The 12,607-nt window shown below is 38.2% G+C and overlaps 1 protein-coding gene across 4 annotated transcripts in view; it reads right to left on the bottom strand.

The window, feature by feature from the left end:
• The window catches only part of cyth1b (cytohesin 1b), an 81,307-nt gene that overhangs the window by 8,188 nt on the left and 60,512 nt on the right, over window positions 1-12,607 (bottom strand). For all 4 annotated transcript variants that reach the window (XM_007259183.4, XM_007259181.4, XM_007259182.4 and 1 more), the window contains exons 2-5: window positions 10,882-10,964; window positions 3,994-4,058; window positions 2,183-2,249; window positions 1,561-1,679 (exon numbers count right to left, since the gene is read on the bottom strand). In XM_007259183.4, coding sequence (XP_007259245.1) covers window positions 1,561-1,679; window positions 2,183-2,249; window positions 3,994-4,058; window positions 10,882-10,964 — 334 coding nt within the window. The remainder of the gene's footprint in view (window positions 1-1,560; window positions 1,680-2,182; window positions 2,250-3,993; window positions 4,059-10,881; window positions 10,965-12,607) is intronic.

Consider the following 12,607-nt stretch of genomic DNA (forward strand, 5'->3'; position numbering starts at 1 on the left):
ATGTTATTTAAATCAATTCTAAGGTGATCGTATTAATCCTAATCAGGAAACGCTTTCAGGTACTGTAATGGTGTCCACGTTCCTCAAAACTCGCAGTGAGAAAATAGAGCAAGCTGATAATCTCTATGCACTGTGAAATACATTAGCCTACTTTGAGAGTACACTCATTTAACTGCCCACACCCTGCCCCCTTCCCACTCATTCCTTCATCATAGCATGACAGCTGCCTAGGACTTCACTGCAAGTGTGTGTGCGTGTGTGTGTGTGTGCGTGCACGTGCACAAGAGAGAGAGGGAGAGTGAGAGAGAAACAGAGGGAGGGGGAGGGTGGGGTGTGGGCTGGGCTCACCATCCCGTTTCCTAAGGAAACAGTGAGCGAGATACTGGATGATAAGGGTGTTCAACTGAAAATGTTTTGTATCTAAGCAGTACAAGTTGTAAATATTATTATTATTATTATTATTAATAATAATAGTAATAGGGCTCAAAATGTAAATTATAAAGTAAAACACCAACATGAATATGTATGAATATGTAAATTGAGTGTTAGCTCAGGGGTTGGCTTGGGAATGCAAACATATAAACATTGAAAATTGATTTCTTGTGGCCAGCATGCTCATGCAAAAGCTCATGCATGTATTATGATCGTCATCATCATTCGAGGCCTGATAGTAGGTGCCAAATAAAGGGGTCATTTAATTTCTTAAAAGTTGCCTGGACATTTAATTTAACTCAATTCACATAATGTATTAACACCTGCAGTGAACCACATAGTTAGTGGTAATAATTGTGACCGGCAGTGTCTGACTAGAACTGTTTGTGTATACAGACATTTAATAAATATATTATTATATATTGTGTTAATAAGTAACTATGGCAGAAACTGTAGGTTAATTATATAAAAAAATGTACTATTGATACAAATCTCTCACACAAAACTGGACTGGTACTGATAACCCATTAAATAAATGTGCTGGAGCTGTAATTCAAACCATGCCTTATTAGCAGGGGGGCTGGTCATCTGGATTAAAATAGCTCATGGCTTTTGGCAGACAATAGTGCTTTTGGTGGGGACAAGCTTATGACAGATGATGTCATTTTCTCTTGGCTAACGCCCAGTACAAACAGAATCAAATTACCTCTTTTAACCTTTTCACTAAAAACAGCCCATTAAACAACAGACTGTTCTTATAAACTAAACTTTAAGCTTTATAGATTATGCACCAGCTGACAATTATCTCCTTTGTTAAGGACAGCATGTCATCTCAATCAAAATGAATCATAATAACCTCAGTCCTTGATAAGGGATGAAAAACAACTCATTTGCATGTTATTTAGCCGTCACACAGCATGACAAATGCCACACTGCCTTCATTTACTCAAACTGCGATGAATGCAAGGTCAAAGCACATCAGGATGGTGGCCTAGTTTTCTTTCCCTGTAAATCCAGGGTAACACCTTGGGAGAACTAACAGCTATTGTATGTATCAGGAATGCAACATGAAAGTGTCACTCCTCTAAAGGTGCCATAAAAAACACTGAGGAATCGAGTAATTCTCACCTTTCCCCTAGATAATCCCCAATGGCAGTTTTGTTGAGACCCTCCCCCTTGTAGAGGAACTGAGCAATGTCTTCCCAGGTGTTCTTCAGCAGGTCATTCTCTATCAGGAACTGGATCCCCTGTGAAGAGACATCAAAATCCGTTTACTATCACAGTCAGGGATGACGTTCCCGTAGTCTCTACCAGGACTCTCATATATTTGTGATATATTTGCCTACTAGGGCAAAGAGTCAAATGATCTCTGGGTACTGAGAAAGACAATTTCTCTAAAATTAAGCTGAATACACTATATTAATAACAATTCTGTGTTAGGTATATGAATATATAATATGAATTTCATGGAGATATTAATATAATGCTCATAATTATTTCAGCAGATGTCCTCCAGTCACATATTAAAATGCACTAGTGACCAGTCATGTGATCTATGAGGCCATTTTTCTGAAGCGACAGGCATTTAATGATACTGCTGAACTTTGGCTCTCTAGACTATACATAAGGGAAGAATTTTAAATTGGATATATGGACATCGAGGACCTTAAAATGACCTTCATGGGGTCAAAGACTAAAGGCAGACAAATGTAATATCAATATAATCCAGTAACACACACACAAACAGTACCTTTTTGGGATCCATGTTGAATTTCTTTCTGCCCATGGCCACCTGTTTATTTCTCTGCATGTTTTTCCTGTGAATGTGAAAGTGTCAGGGTGACATAAGTAAAGAAAACTTGTAACACAGTCTAACAAATTCAGGTATTTAAAACGTACAGCATCGAGATGGCTAACTGAGAGAAAACTACTGCTACCACACTAGCATACTTTATCAGAAAAAAAAGAAAAAATAAGAAAAAGAGCAGCAAGAGAAGATAAAGAAGAAAAAACAAAAAGTAAAATGATTTTCTCTGAATTAATTTTCATTTTAATTCAACTAGATGTGAAATTCATAAAGCACCCAGACTACTACTTAAATATTAGCAATAAGGATCCTTTCAAGATTATGTTGAGCCTATGTTATTAAAGCTACTTGAATAAAATAAAATATGTTAAAGAGTTGAATACTGAAAGGTTATTACATGGACCGACATACACCGACCCTCACAAGCTTGTGTCTTTCGTAAGAAAATCAGACAAAAACAGAACTGAAAAACAGGCCCATTTCCAAACCCCTATTCACAACAGTCTTACTTATTATATTTACATACTCTGAACTGAAATAATCTCAGCCCACTAGCACAAGTTGTGGGAATATGGATTGTTCCATGAACCAGTCTTTGTGATCACAGCTATTCCTGTGCCAGTGTCTCCAGGAGGGGAGCTCATACTCAAACTCTGGTGAGCAAATATGGATCCCTGCTAAGCTGAAAACAAACTGGACTATCTCAGCTGACACTAAAACTGGAGATATTAAATACACCATCATGCAGATAGAAGACAATAAAAGAACAGCAAAATTATCCTTCAAGGTTTAAAAACACATGATTCCGTAGAGCCTGGCCATATAGTGCCTTACACCAGCATTTTCCTTCCCACAAATACTCTATAAAACAAAAATCATAGGTTTTGTATATTCTGAAGCAAAACATTTTATAATATGCTTGTAACATTGTGCAAGCATTTTCTAACCTAACCAAAGTCATATACCTATTTATACATCAACTGTATACCTAAACAAATAAAATACTCAAAAAATTCACTCTACTACTCAACTGCTATAGTACATTTGTCCAAATAAAGACACTGACACAGTGCCACTCATCATAACCCAAACTGATCTGCAATAATAACAGATTCAATAACAAAATCTGAATTTGCTCAGGCATTACCATGATGCACTATAAATGGTTTAATTTATAATGTAGGAACCTGATGAGTCAATGCAGTATGTAATGTACTGGGTGAGTCATATTACACAGCGAAGTCTTACTGTACAGGAGCCTCAATCAAACAGCAACAAACTGGTTTGGCTCCCATCATTCTTAGACACTAAAGTCCCTTCAGTAGGACACAAGCATAGACAGTAAATGCCTCCACTGTCCAGACAGTCACACTCCACTCACCGGCAAAAAATTCAGTCCACCAACCCCAATTACACCCTTCTCTCCAAAACAGCCCTGTATAATTCAGCAGAATCCCCTCACCCACGGGACATGGTCATTAAACATTTACACAGGAGTGTGTGTGCTTGTGGTTGTGTGTGCGTGAGATGTGTGTGTGTGTGTGTATGTCTAAAGTGTGTCTGCCTGCATGTATGTATGTGTGTATGGCAGACAGAGCAGACAGGAGTTTCAGCTGGTCATTATTGTTTAATGGAGAGGGAAAGTTAATGGCTCATGTCTGGGATTCTGTATTATGATTCCACAACAGAGACCAAACAACAAAAAAAAATATCCCCACACACAGACACAGATTTACTGGAGCAGAAATACTGACCTTTCTTCAGTGGAGCCCAGGTTCTCAATCTCATTTGTCACCTCTGCTATCTCATCCTTGAGCCGCTAAATGAACAAGAGAGAGTAAACGTGGAGTCAGAATAAGAAAATGGTCATCACAGGGCTCGACACAGCATTAAAATGGTCCAAATTAAATAACGTTATGCTTATATGAAACAGACGTGCGCCATCTGTGTGGTAGTATTAACAGCAAAAAACACTCACATATTTTAATTGACATTTTCAGTTCTGGGCCAGTTATGTTCATAGATAAGGTAAAATGGCCCAAATTTGATTCTCACCAAATTCACATTTTTCTCACTCAAAGTGACCTATATGTGGCATTAATTGGACTAGCCATATATTGGAAATGTATTCGATTTCAATACCACATGTGAAAGTGGCGCAAATCATACTAATCATCATATAATCATCAAACTATAAAATACTGCCACACACAGACAAAGGCTCTACAATACTTTACTGCATCTGTGTTACTAAAGGCATGTTTTAGAGAGTTTAAAATGTCTATGTTTCAACAGAAATATGTATCAATAAGAGACACTATGATCAAAATTATATGATACACTGTGATATCGATATATATTTGATCCCAGCCCTAGTGTGAATGCAGTCTTTTACATTTGGAATGGAAATGCGATCCAATGCAACATTGCCTGAACATTCAGATTACAATTAATTCAACTCGACATTCAGCATAAATAACTAGAAATAAAAATTCTGCTTTCGCACATGGTGTATGCATTCTCTCTTGACATTTTTTTGATGAGTTTAAAGGTTCTTTACTCACACATTACAAAAAATGTTCATGAAACTTAAAGTTTAATTTTTTTTTAATTCCTCAAAGACACTTTTATTTGTAAGAGTGTTTCATGCTACAAAAAACCCTGATTTGCCTCAAGATTTCTTGATTTCTATACTGTTATTTCAATAAGACTCACAGAGCTTTATCCTAGAGCTGAATGTGTGTGCCGCTAATGGGAGAAAAAGTGGGGGAAGGACTGGAAGGAAAGTAAAGCAGAGATAGAGGAACAGCAGATAGAGAGAACTGTGCTGTGATTTCTACAGAGATATGCAATCCTGAGGAACCCTTTCATCTCTAATGAGTAGCTGGTGATCCAGTAACTGACAGGAAGGGGCAGGGTGGTGGTGGTGGGGGGTGTTGTAGATTTTTGGTTCAGTCCCATCATCTGCAACCCAGTCATCTTCAAGATGCCTGGTATGCCTTTGATTTTCCAGTCATTTGCTCATAGTCATAAGCATATATGCACACAAATATGTGGATCAGATCATATGAAGACGATAAAGTATGATTAAAGTAGGCTCACTCGTCAGTATATAACAAGTACAGTAAGAAAAAAAATTGTTCGTCATCCATACTGTATGGACCTGCACTATGTAACTCTGGTGAAGTGGGCAGGACAAAGTATGGCTTAATGCTGCAAAACTAAAATATTTATAACAGAAAACAAAAATATAGCAACGTCAGCACAAATATTCTGTTCAACATACTGTAAATTGTATTAAACTGAAATGTGTGTCTGTGTGTATCATGTAGCCGGAGGTATTTTAATGCAACGTGTGTGCAAGCACCAGGCTTTGGCCATACTGCTTACATTAGCAATCCATCATCTCCCAGTAGCTCAGGCATAGATCAATACTACTCATATTACTAATCCATGAGGAGCACAGACACACACACACACACACACACACACACACACACACACACACACACACACACACACACACACACACACACACACACACACACACACACACACACACACACACACACAGACACACACACAGACACACAGACACACACACACACAAACACACACACACACACAGAAACAATATCTTCTGCATTAACAGTTCCTATCACTGAAGCACTGCATCCACTGAGGTCAAACCAGCAGCCTCTTAACACCTGACCCGACCCAGTTATGGCTAAGCACTTGCTCTCCTCCAGTGTGCATATTCCAGAAACCAGAGGATACAGTAGCAGAGACCTGCCTCACTGTTATATACTACAAAAAAAATCTCAAAATTGGTAAAGCCATTCAATAGAGTGAAAAACAATAACATTTAAAAATACTGTAACAGCAAGCCATTTGTTTCTCTGTATGACTGAGAACGTGAAAACAGCACATTCTGCTATAAGAATTCATTAAATATTTTAATCTTAAGATGTCAGAAGACAGATGAGAATATGAACCAATAGTTAGAAGTTCAGTCATCTTACTGAGGGACAGGAAGATGAATTAGACAGGAAAGGTAAATGAACAGAAACTTCCAGTTAAATTTTTCTCTGGAGAGAGGAGATAAGTAGAGGTAACTGATGTGGAAGAGCTCCGCTGCAGTAATCACACACTCAGTGCTAGTAAGTCAGTCACACACTCAGTCTATCCCCAGAGAATGCTGATGTCCATGTTGTCATAATGGGAACGAGTAACATACATCTGGAATATCTGTCCTGGTAATATCTGATCTTTAGAGCATTGAAAGGAAAGGAACATTTAACCTAATGTGACCTTTCTTACTTCTTACAAAGCACAAGACTGGTGGTTGGTGACTTGGGTCGGACTTGTCAGTTGGAGCAGATAGTAAACAGTGGCTGCACCTGGGTGTCATTGGAACAGGTACTGTATGTAAAAAGGGTGAATTGCGGCAGATAGTGGAGGTCACAGTCTCTCTGTTGTGGAGGTCTAGAATAGTTACCTGGGAGGAATTTTAGTGCTCAGGTGCTATTGGGCTATAGCTATAGGGGTTCTGGGTAATATGGTAAATGTTGTTTATCAGACTCCAAAATCTCTTCTGAGAGGTTGTGTGTGTTTTTTTTCTCATTAGTTTTAAAGATCCAGTAGTAGATCTTGGATCAGCCCTGGTTATCCCTCTTTGACCTAGACATTGGCTTGTCACAATAATTGCAATATCGATTTATCGTACAATAAATGAACATGACCTCAATCATTTTGATAATCATTATATTGTGTTTATTTGTATGTTAGTTCATATATATAACAGTGAACAGTATTTTAGCCGGTCATGCTTCAATACATGTGACGCCATAACATACACACAGTGTGGACTAAAGTAGGTGAAGAAATAAGTATCTCTATTAACTAATTATAATAAATGGTTATTTACATTTTTGCTGACTTTATAAGGGGAAAATTACTGTTTTATGCTATTCTGTTATTCTATTATGCTATCATTATATCAGTGGCATTTAATAGTCTTAAAATGACAAAAATATCGAGTATCGCAATTATTTTTGGGACAATATATCGTCCACAAAAAATTATTATCGTGACAGGCCTACCTAGACATTGAACTTTTTAAAATGAAACCCTTTTTTGATGCTTGCAATAAAGCTTAATTTCATATATACCTATATACGTGTCACTCACTTGGTTTTTATATGCTGTGGACTGTGCAAGCTGGCAATAATAGTTGGTAATGATGCTGGTTTGCATATTGTGTGGTATGAACACAAATAACAAAGCCTGATCATTTTGCATGGCTGTTCAATTACACTGAGAAAACCTTGTACATTCAAGGTCAGAGGGCAGTCCTAGAGGGACACACTGCCCTGTAGGAGCATCACATGTCTTATAATGTAAAAGCATGTGAAGTTCAAGCAGTAGTCTTAACAAGCTCTGCCTGAAGGTCTGATCTCGCTCCAGGGTTCTGCCCTGTTCTTTACCCCACCACACTCCACAACAAGAACTCCACACAAGAGCAATAGCAAACTGAGGGCTGGCAGTGTTCTCATGAACAATCCCTCTCAATCCCTCTCACCAGTGCCTGGGTGGAATATACCTATGCTAGCTCATTCTGTTCTCTCCTATTCTGTATTCTGTAAACTTACCTTGAAGTTAATCATGAGGCTTCATGTGCTTCATTTGTTTTTTTTTAAGGAGGACAGAGTTAAAAGCAGTTCTTATATCATCTTCATTACATCGGTACAGAATTTCTTAAATGGTTTTGCGTGGTTTCCCAGTGCTTCAGGAAACACGTGTTGTATGCCAGAGGTGTTAAGGGAGTGTTAAGAAAGTAAAAGGCATGTGTGGCAACAATCTAGTAGAGAATAACCATTTATTATCATTAAAAAGTGTGAGAAAATGTGTAAACTTAAAGCCAGAAATTGACAAAGGCTTTAGAATGTGTTTTTAAATGTTGTCCACCATGTTTGAGTGTGAAAGCTATTCTTTTCTCCCACTCCTGATGAACTATGACCAAAACATCTAGCTCAATGCTAGCACAAGCATTAACAATCCTGCGTTTTGGATGAACATCATCACTTAGTAAACATGTGCCCAAAATGACCCCAAAAAAAGAAATCTGTTGAGTTCATGTCCTTTAAAAATCATGAAAGAAACAACCCTGAGAAACCGTCTGCGTTCCTAATGGTCTTAAATGTTCCAACAGTAAAGAAAGGTGAACAATCATGTACTTCATGTACCATATTATATCATGACTATATTGCTGATCTATTGACACCTATGCTGCAAATTCTAACAGTTTGCATCATCCTTGGCCATGTGTTGCAGCAAAACGTGACAGCAAAAAGTTCATTCAAATGAAGCATTACCACTGATTTTCTTGTGAGAAACCCTGTACTACTGGATGAAAAAGAGAAAAAGCTCACAGAAATAAAATCGCTCTCATGGAACTGTTTGATTGGTGGTGTTTGTTTCCCACGGAAGTAATGCACTAAAGATGCATTAGTGTTTATTGATCACTCTGTAAAGCTCCAGGGTTTGCAGGCCGGACACGGTGTCAGTGAAAGGATGCCCCTCTCACTCTCCATTCAGCCAGTACAGAAGATTGACCTGCCATTCCTTGGCCAATCAGGGAATGATGAACGACTCCAATGGGACACAGGCTGGGCAGCCAGCAACCAGGCCCAATTCTAAAGGTATGCAAGTTAAATTCTGTTAATGTTTACTCAATTGATTACATCATTTAGAGGAATGAAGAAGAGGTCAAACGGTCCAAGCATGGGGATGATCAATGCCCTTCATTCCAAATGCATAACACAATCAGTATAATTTAATCTGCAACACCATCTGCTCCACTGAACGCAGTCCTCCTAAACATCTGATACAGTTCCTTTACTAGTACAGGATATGCATGGCCTTCCCTAGACATCTCACTTTTCTCTCTTTCCACACACTTTGCCCAAGGTTATGACAGAGGTGAAGTAGAAGGCCATCAGGCCACATGAGAGACTGGTGGAATTAATTAGGATAACTAAATCTGGCAACTGACCTTTTAAAAAAGCAAAACAGCACCTTCTCCCGTATCAAATCTCCACCCAAGCACCAAAACGACTTTTGCTAAATAGGCAAACATAAGGCATGCCTATAAAGCCCACCAATGGATTACATACACCTTCAGCCAGTGCAACCAATCAACAGCAGATTAATAAACTTTAAAGGTCTACATTGACGTAGACAGAGTGTGGTTATGGGTGACTACACAACAACAGACAACATAGTGTAAATGATTTAGGCACCTACGCACATGATTTAGAACCAGCATGAGCAGTTTGCTTGTAAAGACACTATACAGTACTTCATGATAATTATAAATATCCCAAAAAGTATAAATACAATAAAACCTATAAAGAATATTTAATTTGGAAGAAAGGAGTTGATCAAATATTTCTTTCAAGCAGTTGATCTAAGAAGTTGTTCTAATAGCAATATTGGCCAAAAAAATAGAAAAGAAAAAAAAAACTGTACAGATGAATGTGTGTAGTTACCTACAACTGTCCTGTATTCATCTTTTTTATGACAACAAAGGAGTGGGGGGGAGGGGGGTGGTCTTTATTTACTTTGCACTGAACCTCCGGTGCAACAGCAGATCCCTTGATATAAATTATATCCAAACATCTGTTTGTACCATTTTGTGAAGGAGAAACCAAACAATGGCTCAGTGACGAAGCTCTGTTGAAGCTAATGCATCAGGCGCTTATGAGGTTCTGAGCTTAGCTATCAGGCTAGCCTTCAGGCTAATATCTTACCTGACCGATTTGTAAACACCTGGCATGGCTGCTTCACTGGAAGTAACCCTCCACAAAATGGTTTCACATTCGGCACCTTAAACCATAGACGTAGCTTCTGTCTTGTATAGAAAATATATGGCGCCCTGGAACAATCCAGGACACATAGCCTGCTGGAATGTTGGGTTAGCATAGCTAACTGCTTTATGATCAGTGTCCACAGAAGCACATTACTTTAGACTGCATTCACCATGAATACAAAGTGACCATAGACTTCCTGATGTGAAATAACTGGAAACTCAGTGGTCACAAAGGCAAAAGACACAAGCAATTAAAAAATGTGAAATACTGTGAATAAGACCAAAGCAAAAAAATAATAATAATAATAACAATAAAAAAAAATACAAGTAAGACAATGATCCCCCTCTACATAGGTACTGGTACACAAGTGGTCCTTCATACGTATGTGTTTATGTACCCGTGTTCGCTCTGCAACTTAACCATGAAGGCAGAACTGTGTATGCAGGAAGACTCAGCTGACCAATCACAGCTGCAATTGTCTGCACTAACGCACCACGTAGTTACATTTCTGGGGAGGTGTATGTCAGTGTGGGGGTATGCAGCTATGCATGGGCTACAGTGTAGATTTAACACAGAAGCATAAATTGTCCTCAAGAGGGAGAAAAAGGAGATAATGGTTGGAAACTAAACTTAAAAATAACTTTATATAGTAAGGAAAAGAAAAAAGCCAGAGAGACAGAGAGAGTTACACAGTTATATATACACTATACATGTGAAAAGCTTTTCAAACTGGAGCTGAAGCTACTTTCAAACTGGTCAGAAAATCCTTACCTTGATATCCTCAAGCAGCTCCTGCTTCCTCCGCCGTATGTTCTCCAGCTCCTGCTTCTCCTCCGGGGTCAGGTCATCCGGGACTGGGTGGAGGAAGGAGACAATTATGAACATGTGGCAGACAAAATGTACTTTAGACTAGACTCTGCATACTGTTGGGTAGGTATTTGGTAAAGACTCTGTATTCAAACAAAAGATAAGCCTGTGCACTGAAATATACCTATTGTATATTGTGTATTATGGCACCACATGCTAGGATTTGGGATGCATGCTATTGGAATCCTATTGTTAAATAGCCAGACACTACTTTTGCAAAAACTACTCTCTCTCATCATGTCAATATCTGATGATAAATGGACCAACAACAATTCTCCAAAAGTTCCAATACCAATCCCTTTATTTTACATTCATTTCAGCTAATTTTTTTCTTCTTTGTGTGAAGTTGCCGTTTTGGACACATAAAAAACATGGCTGTGCAAAATCTTGGTTATACAATAAATACTGTGTCAAGATACAAAGTATACAATTAAATATATTGCAGTTCATTGCAAAACTCACAACAACAACATCTATTGCGACTAAATTAAATCTTCTGGAAAAGCTGAAGAATTAAAGCTGGACCGCTGCACTTCCCTCTGAGTGTGTTGATTACCAAGTAATGCTGCATTAGTCCCAGTTGGAAAAGAGTGTTCACCCTCTATGAGTTTGAAGCATTTCTCGTGATAAGAAGAGTCCTAATGAGTGAGTAGGGTAAAAATGTCTTTAGGAAAACTGTAATAGAAAAAAAAACTTTAATATTTAGAAAATTTAAAGAAAAGTTTACTTTTTATGCAATCCAGAAGATTGGAATCTAAAGACAGTGCAGGACTACACTAAATGAACCACTGTCTGACACCAATCTTTTTATGTACACTAATCATTTAAAAATGCTGTATTGCAAAACAAAATATTGTGATACTCTTGATATATCAATATTTTCTTACACCCCCAGCTTTCATGGCTGAGCAGCTGCATGCAATCCATATTTCACCAAGCAAAGTGTGAAAAATCAGATGACGTGGTATAAAGCACACCACCTGTTTACTGTGCTATTGCACTAAAACATACAGGTTATATAAATGTACTGTACATGTAGCAACATACACAGACACAGGCACAGGCACGCAGCAAAATAACTCCAATACAATAATATGTAGGATCAAAGGTTCAGGGACAATAAGTGTTTGTGTTGACACACACAGAGGTCTAACACCAATCCACCCTAATAGAGGTCAGAGAGCTTCCCTCACTCTTCCTCTCACTTTCTCAATAATTCATTTCAATTCCAGGCACACAGAGTTAACAGACAGCAGATTCAATATTAAACTTTATGCAACTGAGGCTGATATAGATATTAACAGGAAACAGAGAGAGATATTTAATCTGCCTGAGGCTCAGCAGTGCCTAAAACCCCACATACCCTCAGCATCATCTTTCCCTGGCAATCAATAACCAGGAAGAACACTGACGTATGACGAAAGGCCTTTGATTAGGAACATCAGGATACTGCTTAGGGAGCCTGTTTTTATGTTCAGCACAAATGCAAATGTTCTGTGCTTCATCGAAACCATGGGACATACACTGGAGCTGAAATGCTAAAAGGCGTTCCTGTACCAGAGATCAAATGATCATATTACAAGGGTTAATTGTTATTAAATATATATATATTTTTAATCTATGGTATCTG

Source organism: Astyanax mexicanus, chromosome 15, assembly GCF_023375975.1.
Source record: "Astyanax mexicanus isolate ESR-SI-001 chromosome 15, AstMex3_surface, whole genome shotgun sequence".
Lineage (NCBI taxonomy): Eukaryota > Metazoa > Chordata > Actinopteri > Characiformes > Acestrorhamphidae > Astyanax > Astyanax mexicanus.